Source organism: Tribolium madens, unplaced genomic scaffold (genome assembly GCF_015345945.1).
Source record: "Tribolium madens isolate multiple individuals breed KSU strain unplaced genomic scaffold, Tmad_KSU_1.1 Scaffold_97;HRSCAF=244;Tcas5.2_LG3a, whole genome shotgun sequence".
In the NCBI taxonomy this organism is placed as follows: domain Eukaryota; kingdom Metazoa; phylum Arthropoda; class Insecta; order Coleoptera; family Tenebrionidae; genus Tribolium; species Tribolium madens.
The window spans coordinates 6855279-6865998 of record NW_025401069.1 but is presented as its reverse complement, the minus strand read 5'-3'; the positions used below and the strand labels follow the sequence as shown (position 1 = coordinate 6865998).

The window sequence follows — 10720 nt, the reverse complement described above, 5'->3', positions numbered from 1 at the left end:
TCCTTAATTACAAATTTTGTAAAAATAAAAAAATTTTTTTGGAGAAAATCGGCAATCCCGCCATTTTAATATTAAAAGTAGCGGCAATTTTGAATTTGACAGTTAATTAGTGGACAGCAATGTCAAATGCGGTGCGAAATTGATGTTTACCTTCTATTTTTGAAGTCAACTGGAAGAATTACAACGTATCGTGTAAGCATCACAGACCAGAAATTCCAAATTTAATCTTTGTTCAACGACGGGTAGTCCAAATGCTCCGTCGAAAGGAGCGATTTCTGTCTTCTGCCGATTCTTGAAAATAACATTAAAAATGGCGGAATGGCGGACAACATGCCAGGCATGTCAATTCGTCGGCGTTTTCTTTGAAAAAATGTAAAACAAGTTGATTTAAATGCATCACAAAGTGTGTTGTAATTAAATGAGTTCACCAAAACAGCAGTTGGAAAAATAGGATGCACACCATGAATGCTTCAACTTCGTCTAAGGACGCTTGTCGTCTTTGCGATGAAAATAAAGATAAAATGTACAGCATTTTCTCCAAAAATAAGGAAGGCCAGCAAATACTACACTTGATCAAAGAATGTTTGCCTCTAATTGTAAGTACTGACCGTAATTTATTTCTACACACTTTAAATTCCAATGATTTCAGATATATAGAACAGATCCTTTATCTAAGCATGTTTGTGAGGATTGCTTTAGTAAACTAGAAACATTTTATAAATTCAAGAAAACTAGTCTAGACACGGCCAACAAACACAAGAAACATCTCCAGAATACAAGGGATGGGAACAGTAAAAGTGTCCAGCTGTACCTAGGGTGTGAGGAAACTGAAGTGGTAAAGACTGTGTTTATTTACACTACTTATTGATGAGTGTTTGGTTTTTAGAACCAAGTGACAGATTCCAAAAACATTCCTAAACAAAATAGCAGAGGCACATCAACAGATGACCTTACAATATCCTGTATCAACTGCAAATCGACCTGCTTTGATTCAAGCACCATAAACAGTGAAGTTGAACTGTGTGCAGAGTTACATAAGGCCATAACTGACTCTTTAAGCATTAATAAAGTGGTGACGTCGTCAGAGTCTGAAAAAGTTTTAAGAAGTCGTAGAAGAAAAAGTCAGGCTTTCTATCATGAACTCGACGATTCACTTTGTAGTAGTTTAACAGAATTTACAAATACTGAAAGCTCCCAATGTTATGAGGAGTATCACACCGACGTGGAGTCGTACGACTCAGAAAATGAAGACATGGAGAGGGTAAAACGGCGCAAATTGAACGACTCTGTAGTGAATAATAAAGACAAAATCAAACGCGAGGTGGACGTTCAAAGAGTAAAAGAAGTTTACAAAGACGAAACCGAATCTAGGTATTTCCCCCTGAGTCTGATGAGTTTAGCCTTAAATGTAATAAACAAGAGAATAGTACCCGACCATCAACCGAATGAATTTTATGAAAAGTTAGTTGAACCTCAGTGTACATATTGCAATTTAAAGTTCAAAAATTCCAAGTTGTTAGCATTACACGAAGTTGAGCATATAAATATCGAGTTGGGGGAAAAAGTGGACAACCCCATTCCTTGGCACGAGTCACGTGACGATTCTCACGTGCGCAACAAATGGCTTAGTAGTTACGACGAGGTGGAGTGCGAGGAAGACCCCGGTGATTTCATGGAAGTTGACACGCCCTCTGCTGGCGAAAGTCTCCTAATCCCAGTTGGGACCGAAATCACGCAAGAGGAAGAACAAATCACCAGTGACATCGTACTCGTGTTGGCCAAACCTACCGTCAACGGAATCGGCCTCGCGGAATATTCGAAAGAAGAAAGGAAAACTTTCTACAAGTCGATGAAAATAGGAGGCGTGAATAAGAAATTCTGCCCGTTATGTCGGTACAGTTTCAAAGACAACTGGGCCATAGAATCTCACTATTTCTCCCTCGCGTGCTACTACACTTGTCGCTACTGTGGCATGCGTTTCAATAAACAGAGGCATCGGTTTGATGAACATGTCAAGGAGCACGAGGAGCAGGGGGACCCCTTGTCGACGAAAATCTACGCCGCGAGTAAATTAAACAACTTCGTTCCGCGGATCATCCAGCCGGATAAAGTGAAGAAAATCGTGGCCCAACACGAAAACGAACCAAAAATGCAGCAACCAATCAGGGTTAAGAATTTCCCGCGGAAGAGTCTGCAGTCCAATATTAAAATCAAGGAGGAGAAGATGGACTCGGATGATGAGAAGCCGCCCCCGATTCTGTCCAAGGCCCCTCAGACCGTGCCCAAGACCACCAATCAGGCCTACTTCTGCCGGAAATGCTACAAAGTGTTCTTCAAACTTGACGAATTCAATATCCACAGCAAAAACTGTGACTACAATCAGTTTCCTCAAGGTCGGAATAACACGAAATTCGCGACGCATAGCTCGAATGGCGAAGTTGTTTCACCGACGGGGCGTCCCATGAGACATTGCGTCCGAGAGACTGGTACTTATAAAGACGACGCCTACGTACCAGAGGGTACAAAGGAATCGCCCAATCAGAATCAAAGCTTCGTCTGTTTCATCTGCAGCACACCTTTCCCGACTATATACTCCCGGAATAGCCACATGCGAATCCACAAAGGGGAGACCACCACCCCTAGCAAGCCCACTATGACAACTAGGACAAGGCAGAGTCTCAACAACTCCGATTCGCAGTCCAACTATCCGAATTACATCAAACGCGAGCCTCTAGAACCGGAGATTCAGATACACGAGACGGAGCACAATTATAAAAATTCGAACGATTCGATCGGGTCGGTTAGTATAACCCCAATTTCAAAAAATCCGAATCAGAAAGCGACAATTAATCCGAATATCATGAAGTTGGTGCAAAATAACCCCCATTTGACTATTAAAGCGAACAGATCACCGGAAAGACAGCCAGCGCCGTCGGCCAGTAATACGCAGAATAATGCATCGGATTTGGATAACAAGTCGTACAAGTGTTCGAGTTGTTGGGAACCTTTCTCAAATAAGTCGCATCTCTATTTTCATAAGAAGAACCAGTGTGAAGGTTCTAAATATCCTTGTCCGTTTTGCAAAAAGCGCTTTGGAACGGAAGCTGCTTATAGTTCGCATATATTTTACAGTCATCCCGAGTAACCTTTATTGCATTTCACAATGGGAAAATAAATTAGGACTCTAAGTACAAGTTGCTGTTCTTATTCGGAATTTTATGGTCGCAAATGCCATTAGAGTTTTATTTGTGATATATACGTAATTATTTATAAATGATATTTGACTTTCAAATCTCATCGTGCGTGGATCGCTAACAATTATTTTTTTTACTTTTTATTTATTTATCAAAAATACTCCAACCCAAATTTTAAAGATCTACTTTACAATTATTTATTTCGGAATTGAACATTTGATGTCACTTTTTCAGTATTTTTTTTGTTCATGTTTAGGTTAAGCCATTTCCTATTATACTAAACGTAATTTTAAATTTTTGTAAAATTAGATTAAACACGTAGTTATACCATGTATGTAAATAATCATGTAACAGGTTTATGAAGTGAATACACTATATTTAGTACCTTCTACGGATAATTGTCCCACCAAAATTAACTGAAACACATGTTATAATACACCGTTTATTCTGGATGACAAGCTTAGTGACTAGTGTGTTAATAAGAGCACTTTCACATCTTAAAATTAGGTGTAGAAAGTTTGTTAAATATTTTACTTAGAAAAAGTAACAAATGGTAACTGTTATAAACCTTTTAAATAATCCTAAATAGGTACTATACATAAAAATACCCAATTTAATCTCCTTGTTTAAAAAAATAACAGTTTTAAATTAGTAAATCGAATTATATATTTTTATTAGCCAAACTGAAACTGATCACGAAAACCCTTCAATATAAATAGAATAAAGTTTAAAATCAAAAATATTGCAATATATTTTGATTTTAAAGTTTCATTTGTAAATAAGTTGAATCTTGTTCGGAATTATTGAATTTTACCCTCATGCAAGAACAGAAAATCTCTTCATGCTAATCCCACTACATAACAAATACTGTACATAACAAAATAGTTGCTATTTTAAAGAAATGCAGACGCAAAGTAAGGTCACGAGCGAGTTTTTAAAAACAATTAGGAGACAGTTTGCACAACTTCCTCTTGATTTATTTCCTGTGAGTCAGGAGATGTGTACAGTATATTAGCTGATATGATGATAGGGTACTCTAAGTCTTTGTCCAGCGCCATTATTTGGACCTCTTCTCCTTTTGCAAGGCTCAGTTTTAAGATTTCTGATTGTTTGGAGTAAACTATCTGCCTTTGTTCGTTTAATTTTACAACAGTTACCCTAAAAACTGAATTGAAACAAATCTTTGTGAGAGTTTGACACTCTACCTGATGGCTATATGTCTTGTAGTTTGGAAGCTTAACAGTTGCTCAAATTCAGACCTGTGGTTTCTTTTGACTGAAACGGTGTAACCATCAGTCATCATGAGTAAATCCATTCCAAAATGGAATCCAGTCCATCTCCACACATGCCGTTCATTTACCATCAAAATCCTCCCACACCTTAGACTAGTTTCTAGGAATATTTCATTTGAAACTTCGCTAGGGCTAGAACGCAAGAATCAACCAAATGCGTGATTAAGTGACTTAGATTACCCTTTATCGTCATTTTGGTTAACCCTCAAAACCTGTTTCCACTGCTGCAAAACGACCGGATTCAGCCAACTGCGGGGTATAATATTATCGTGAAGAACTAATTCTACGTCCATTTGGTGTGAAATTAAGTTTGGTATTCGAAGACCTTGAAAAACTGGCACAAATTTTCGTCCCTCGTCAGTCAAAAGATATGGCATCTCGTCTTAAATCGTTACAATTAATAATTATTGTTTTCCTTTAAATTAACTCACTTTTTCTCGAACAGAAAAAATTGTTGACTTCTTTACTACTTGGAGTCTCGTCGCCGATTTCCGGATGTGTAAGTATGTAAACCCAATACTTTAGTAATACATAAATGGAATATTCAGTCTGCATCACAAATAAATCCGGATGTGCTACAAGCTTCGTCATAAGAGGTATAGGAATGCTTTTTAAATTAACTACGGGATGACTAAAGTAATACGTCATTAAATTTACTAAAAACCATTTAAAGCACACATCTTGCAATTTCTTATCACCGTATTGACATGCCGCATTATAGTACTCCAAAGAAGACTAAAAAATATAGTTAGTTGAGTTTGATGAAACTGGTTATGTGTGTAACCTTTGGATTTATTGTTTCTAACATCACTTCCGTACACTTTTCAATTAATCCATCCAGTTGAAACATTGTAGCTGTTGCCAACGTTGAAACAATTTGCAATGGATTAAGAGTAATCTCACAGTTATACAAGGATCCAAATACCACTTTCAGGGCTAAAAATAAGTCACATGTGATTAAAAAATAATAAAGAAAACATTATTCCAACAATTTTATAGATTTTTGTTAAACAAGAATCCATTTTAATGTTTTGTAAGTAACTAGTTTTAAAAAAGTTTAGAAAAAATTGTGAAGTGAATAAAAAAGAAAATAATATCGTATGATTTTAAGAAAAACATTTGTAACTTCAATAAAAGTCGAATATTAAAAATGATAAGGATAAAATTAGTTTTTGAACCAACAATTGTTATTTTTTGATAGGTTTACTAGTTTACGGGTTTTAATCCCTATCTTGTTTAATTCTTTTTTAATTTTATTTGTAATAACATTAAAAACACGGAAATATCTACATTTTAATATGAACTACATTTCCTGGTTCTTATTCTAAAGTTTTGAACAACTTTCCCATTAATCTTCTATGCCATATGAAACAAAATTTTAAAGTGCTGTTTAGTAATTTTTGATAATGTAAATTAATAAAATGTTAATAATTTCTGGTTTAACAAATAACAACATTCTGGTCAAAAAGGTAAAGAACAAAGACAATCTCACAAAATACATCGTCAGAATATGTTTCCACTTTAATTTTTTTTTATTTTTGTAGTAGTCGCGCTAATTATAATGCTTATCTGGAGGGGACATAAACAAACAAGTTTCTCCCAGAATCTTGTTTGCTTATGTAAGCTGAAAACGTAACTTTGCACCGAACGATCAAACTCATAAAATTATTAATCGATAAATTAATAATTTTTCTTTTACTGCTAATTGCTGCTTCACTTAATCATAGTATTTTTTCAATTCCATGCCTCCATGGAAAACTTACAGTCAATTGTAATAAGTGGATCCACTACATCAATATGAATGTATTTTTTGGTAGCTTCCAGCCACGAGCCCCCAAACATGCTAGCAAAGTAAGGACTCTGACAAAGGTAAATCTTGTGTAAATAGAATTCTTCTCCCAAGGCACATACTGTTATGTCCGAATTTTTTCCCTCTTCGAATAACGCCTGATAAATATATTGTGCAGTACTCACAAGCTTTTTCCTGCAAGAAAATAACCTGCCATGTAGTGCTACCCCAAAACTGGGGTATGTTCATACCTTTTTGGTGTGTGTAAAGCAATGTCTATAACTTTGTTAACTTCATCGTCTTCAGAATCCGAATACTTCCGCTTCCTCCCAGAAATATAATTTGTTACATTATCCACTATACTACTACTGGAATAAATCAGCCCCATGGTACGACGTAGTCACCACAAAGGTTCCCTGTTTGTTAAATTTTGGTTATAACTACCATCGCAGTTGGTTCACTACCACCAAACTTGTAAAAAACAGTCAAAAAAACTTGAAAACGTTCATCACTTATTGCTGTCAACCCACGACACTCTCCAACAATAATAAAATGTGCAGAAAACTTTCTCTTTTTTGTAATTGTTTATAACATGTGCGACTCGTCGAGTAACGGTCATCGATACGTAAAAGACTCAAACTCAACTGTGACCCAATTGGGACAACTCTGCGTTATTGCAGTGACTCACAATAATTTTTAAGCTAAATATGCGTTTTATTGTACCATTATGTACCAATTAGCACAAATATTGCCCCAATTATGACACTTGATAACTGCAACACCACTGATTATCGGTACAATCACTCTCTTCTTTATCAAACGAATGTAAACAAATCGTCTTGTCAAGTGTCAGTGACAGCTGCGAAATAGAGAAACGTGAAGAAATCTTAGTATGTCATCTCCAAAAATAAAACTTTGACCAGTTTTGGCTTAAAAGTCAATGAGCACGATACCGGAAGTATATTATAAAAATGAACGTTATGCAAAGTTTGAGACATTCAAGATATAGGTTATGTTCGTTTATTTTGAACAAACATTACTTTAATAATAGGATAAATAATCATTTATGTGTCAAACAACAACAAAGGCACTTTTCGTTACAATCAACTATTGACTCAATCGCGAAAACCCAAACTGGTATTTTTAAAAGTTTGTCAGAGAGTACCCCAGTTGAGTATTGTCAAAAGTTTTTGTTAAATGTCCATGACACGACAGGTCTCCCATGGTGGGCAACGATAATATGCACTACGATTATGATGCGCGGCTGTGTGACTGTACCACTTGCTATTTACCAAAATTATATTATGGCCAAATTGGAATTTGTCAAGTTAGAAATGGATGGTATTGCTAAGGAGTTAAAGCGAGAAACGGCAATTGCTGTTAAAATGTACAATTGGGATGAGAGGACTGCGAGAATCACGTTTAAGCGATCTGTATTTGCTATAGTTTCTGTTTTTTACTCTATTTACATTTTCTTCTAGATCAGAAAACAGTGGCAGGGTTTAATACAACGAGAAAATTGTCATCCATTTAAATCCACTTTGTTGATATTTTTCCAAATACCCCTATGGATATCTCTTTCTGTTAGTCTAAGAAACCTGGTTTATATGTTGCCACATCAAGACACAAACGCTCAAATCACATTTACTGAATTAAGTGTTGGGGGTTTTGGCTGGATTCCCAACTTAACTGTAGCAGATTCATCACTAGTTTTACCAGTTTCGTTTGGTTTACTAAATCTGGCAATTATTGAAGTACTTTTTTAACCAATTGTGACAAAAAATTCACTTTGTTATTTCCAGATGCAAACTTTATCTAAGATAAATGTTCCAACAAAATTGCAAAGATACTTAACAAATTTTTTTAGAGGACTTAGTCTTATGATGATCCCCATTGCATCAGTGGTGCCATCAGTAAGACTTTTTCAGAACTGGTGTCTCAAATAATAATGTTGTTTTAGTGCGTTGTGTTATATTGGACAACTTCAAGTGCCTTTGGATTTGTTCAAAATTTAATATTAATCTCGCCAAAAATTAGACGAATGTGTAAAATTCCACAAACCCCAAGTGAGATTGAGCAACCTTACCAACATATTCTTCTAGGATTTAAACAAAAATGTAAAAACCTAAGTGGTTTTAAAACCTGATTACATAGTATCTATGTAGCAAACAAGAAATAAAAAATTCAAGTCATCAAAAAATCATATTTTTTACAGAAAACAAACAATTCAGTAATTGTCACCAGCAGTAAAGTCTGGTTTTTCCAAAATAATGTATATAAAAAAAGATACCTAAATAACTTATTTTACTTTTTGTTTGTGTCTTAAAGTCTTATTTGTGTTTTGATCCACTTCAGGGAGATCAGATTCTTCGTTATTAACTTTTTTACCTTAAAAACAATAATTAATAAAAGACAAATTGTTACTTGTTATACTTACTCTTTTTTGATTTTTCTTTCTTCTGCACCTTAGGTTTAGGAACAGTGGTATAGGCTTTATTTTCACGAGAGCGGGCGATTTCTTGGTTGATTACATTAATAGTCAAATACATTTGCAAAACAAGGATTCCCCCCAAGACAGCAAGACGGACAGTAGATGTGTTGTAATAACCAGCTTGAATGTCAAGGGGTTGATGCTCTCCTAATGCCAACCCATACCACAGGGTTAAAACAGCTAAGATGATGCTACCCAAACGGGCCAAAATCTGTAAAATGTTGGAAACCATTCTGGCAGCTAAAAATTGCTAATTAATGAAAAATGGTTGAATTAAAATAATGTTTTACCCTTTGAGAATTTCTCATCTTTGTCAACAGTTTGAATAAGTTGGGTGATGTGGTAAAACAATTCAGAACTGTGGTGGAGCACCAAGAGACAAACAAGCAAACGATTGAAGCTGAAAATAATTAATTACGAATTTTTCTTTAGCAAAGAATTTAATTACTTTAAGAAGTAAGGGATGGCTACGAGAAGTAGAGTTGCAACGCTTTGGACGGCTTTTGATGAATATTCTTCACGTTTCACTCTTTGGAAATAGAGTTCAGGTAATTCATGTAGACTGTAGGCAAGTTGGATAATAATGTATAATTTAACAAGGAAAGTCATTGGAGCGGGGTAATCGGACCAAAGTCGCGCAATTTCGGGCAAATATTGCTCCTTCAACACGATATCAGCCCCCCAAAATGTTGAAATTAGATAAAACACGGTCAGTTGGCCACTGGTTGAGAAAACTGCAAGCTTTGACTTGGATAAATGCAGCTTCTTGGAAATTTTCTGAAAAAAAGATAATGAAGTTTGTTCAAAATAATTACAATCGCTTACATCAAGACCATATTCCTGGATAATGGCGTGGATCACAATACAGATCAAGCTGTAGAAGAAAACAGCTGCCCAGTCTTTGATCCCAGGACTGTATAAAGGAATTTCACCAGCTTCTGTTACGTTATGTTGGAGAGCAATGAAAACTGAAGCTAGTGGCGATGTGGCCTTAAAAAGGTTTCAGAGTTAGCATATGTGTAAAAATTTCTCCAATTATGTGAGGAATTATCAATTAAAAATTTACTTACTTGGACCATAAGGCCAACCACAAAGACCATAGCCACGCAGGAGACAATATCCGCATGGTTTTGGATGATAAATTCGTGGCTCAAAATTGGGGGGTTCTTGTTTGAGTTTTTTCTGACTGGTTTGACCATCTTTCTTCGAATAAATTTATTAACAAACTAAATAGACAACTTTCTTAATAACGGTAAGGTGTAATTGTAACGGTTTGGTGATTCTTGCACTGTTAGCACCACTCAACGTACCGACACCTCTGCTTCCACGCCACAGAGTGAACGGGATGTTTTGGCTGGTTTTGGAGTTTCACGAACTGGTTCACAGACACGTAGACAACGTAATCGTCGACGTCGATATATTTTACGTAGCCACCATCCGCGGTTTTGACAATTACAACAATTGTCAACTGTCAAATGTCATTTGTGGATGAAAGGATTGCCGCCAATATTTAAGTTTTGTATCAGTGAAAGTTCTACACTGAAATTCATAACAACTGTAATAAAAAGGGCTTACATAAAATCAATAAAAACGCAATTTTCCATACTTGTGAAAATTTCGACAAAAATTTAGACAGGCCGAATAAATGTAAATTAAAAATCTGTTGCTTGATTAATAAATAATAGATATAAAATTAAAATTCACAAGAAATGGTGGTGTTTTGGATCAGGTAATATAGTATTTTGTAGACTTTCATTGCTCTTTTAATGTTTTGGATTGCTTTCATGGGGTTTGGGACTTAACTTATTTTGTTTTTTATCATTCACACTTTTAAAAAGTTGCACAACACAAAAAGAAAATATTTTCGAAAAACTCTTATAATAATATCATTAGAAACTATGTTCAATTACAGCTGGTAAATTTCTGCAACCGCAAAAACTTTCAAAACATGCTT

General features: G+C 35.5%; 4 protein-coding genes across 5 annotated transcripts; 2 read left to right on the top strand and 2 right to left on the bottom strand.

Annotated features, from left to right (window-relative positions):
* The first annotated feature begins 134 nt into the window (after positions 1 to 134).
* On the top strand, positions 135 to 3578 carry LOC123015107. The gene is made up of 4 exons (XM_044414586.1): positions 135 to 192; positions 247 to 596; positions 650 to 835; positions 887 to 3578. The coding sequence occupies exons 2-4, from the start codon at positions 453 to 455 to the stop codon at positions 3143 to 3145; spliced, it is 2589 nt and encodes an 862-aa protein (XP_044270521.1). The 5' UTR covers positions 135 to 192; positions 247 to 452; the 3' UTR covers positions 3146 to 3578.
* Positions 3579 to 3622: 44 nt separating this feature from the next.
* Positions 3623 to 7091, bottom strand: LOC123015108 (protein germ cell-less). The gene is made up of 7 exons (XM_044414587.1): positions 6527 to 7091; positions 6250 to 6470; positions 5271 to 5422; positions 4918 to 5221; positions 4667 to 4868; positions 4400 to 4618; positions 3623 to 4352 (listed from the first exon to the last, which is right to left on the bottom strand). The coding sequence occupies exons 1-7, from the start codon at positions 6661 to 6663 to the stop codon at positions 4139 to 4141; spliced, it is 1449 nt and encodes a 482-aa protein (XP_044270522.1). The 5' UTR covers positions 6664 to 7091; the 3' UTR covers positions 3623 to 4138.
* Positions 7090 to 8713, top strand: LOC123015110 (cytochrome c oxidase assembly protein COX18, mitochondrial). 2 transcript variants are annotated; one of them, XM_044414591.1, is made up of 5 exons: positions 7107 to 7165; positions 7491 to 7708; positions 7757 to 8029; positions 8078 to 8188; positions 8236 to 8713. In XM_044414591.1, the coding sequence occupies exons 2-5, from the start codon at positions 7529 to 7531 to the stop codon at positions 8419 to 8421; spliced, it is 750 nt and encodes a 249-aa protein (XP_044270526.1). In that variant the 5' UTR covers positions 7107 to 7165; positions 7491 to 7528; the 3' UTR covers positions 8422 to 8713. The 2 variants fall into 2 exon arrangements, with proteins under 2 accessions (XP_044270525.1, XP_044270526.1); XM_044414590.1 differs by having other exon boundaries at positions 7090 to 7708.
* Positions 8459 to 10266, bottom strand: LOC123015109 (translocating chain-associated membrane protein 1). The gene is made up of 6 exons (XM_044414588.1): positions 9837 to 10266; positions 9592 to 9756; positions 9215 to 9543; positions 9057 to 9166; positions 8713 to 9006; positions 8459 to 8663 (listed from the first exon to the last, which is right to left on the bottom strand). The coding sequence occupies exons 1-6, from the start codon at positions 9963 to 9965 to the stop codon at positions 8575 to 8577; spliced, it is 1116 nt and encodes a 371-aa protein (XP_044270523.1). The 5' UTR covers positions 9966 to 10266; the 3' UTR covers positions 8459 to 8574.
* Positions 10267 to 10720: the final 454 nt, after the last annotated feature.

What these genes read in the sequence shown, in the direction of transcription:
- LOC123015110 (XM_044414590.1), top strand. Translation starts at nt 7,247, where the DNA reads ATGAACGTTATGCAAAGTTTGAGACATTCAAGATATAGGTTATGTTCG. An exon ending in GAATCACGTTTAAGCGATCT is followed by an intron (nt 7,709 to 7,756) that starts GTATTTGCTATA and finishes ATTTTCTTCTAG; the next exon opens with ATCAGAAAACAGTGGCAGGG. An exon ending in TAAATCTGGCAATTATTGAA is followed by an intron (nt 8,030 to 8,077) that starts GTACTTTTTTAA and finishes TGTTATTTCCAG; the next exon opens with ATGCAAACTTTATCTAAGAT.
- LOC123015108 (XM_044414587.1), bottom strand. Translation starts at nt 6,663, where the DNA reads ATGGGGCTGATTTATTCCAGTAGTAGTATAGTGGATAATGTAACAAAT. An exon ending in TCCACTTATTACAATTGACT is followed by an intron (nt 5,423 to 6,249) that starts GTAAGTTTTCCA and finishes ACTTATTTTTAG; the next exon opens with CCCTGAAAGTGGTATTTGGA. An exon ending in TAGAAACAATAAATCCAAAG is followed by an intron (nt 5,222 to 5,270) that starts GTTACACACATA and finishes TATATTTTTTAG; the next exon opens with TCTTCTTTGGAGTACTATAA.
- LOC123015109 (XM_044414588.1), bottom strand. Translation starts at nt 9,965, where the DNA reads ATGGTCAAACCAGTCAGAAAAAACTCAAACAAGAACCCCCCAATTTTG. An exon ending in AGATGAGAAATTCTCAAAGG is followed by an intron (nt 9,007 to 9,056) that starts GTAAAACATTAT and finishes AGCAATTTTTAG; the next exon opens with CTGCCAGAATGGTTTCCAAC. An exon ending in GAAAGAAAAATCAAAAAAGA is followed by an intron (nt 8,664 to 8,712) that starts GTAAGTATAACA and finishes ATTGTTTTTAAG; the next exon opens with GTAAAAAAGTTAATAACGAA.
- LOC123015107 (XM_044414586.1), top strand. Translation starts at nt 453, where the DNA reads ATGCACACCATGAATGCTTCAACTTCGTCTAAGGACGCTTGTCGTCTT. An exon ending in AAGAATGTTTGCCTCTAATT is followed by an intron (nt 597 to 649) that starts GTAAGTACTGAC and finishes CAATGATTTCAG; the next exon opens with ATATATAGAACAGATCCTTT. An exon ending in GGTGTGAGGAAACTGAAGTG is followed by an intron (nt 836 to 886) that starts GTAAAGACTGTG and finishes TTTGGTTTTTAG; the next exon opens with AACCAAGTGACAGATTCCAA.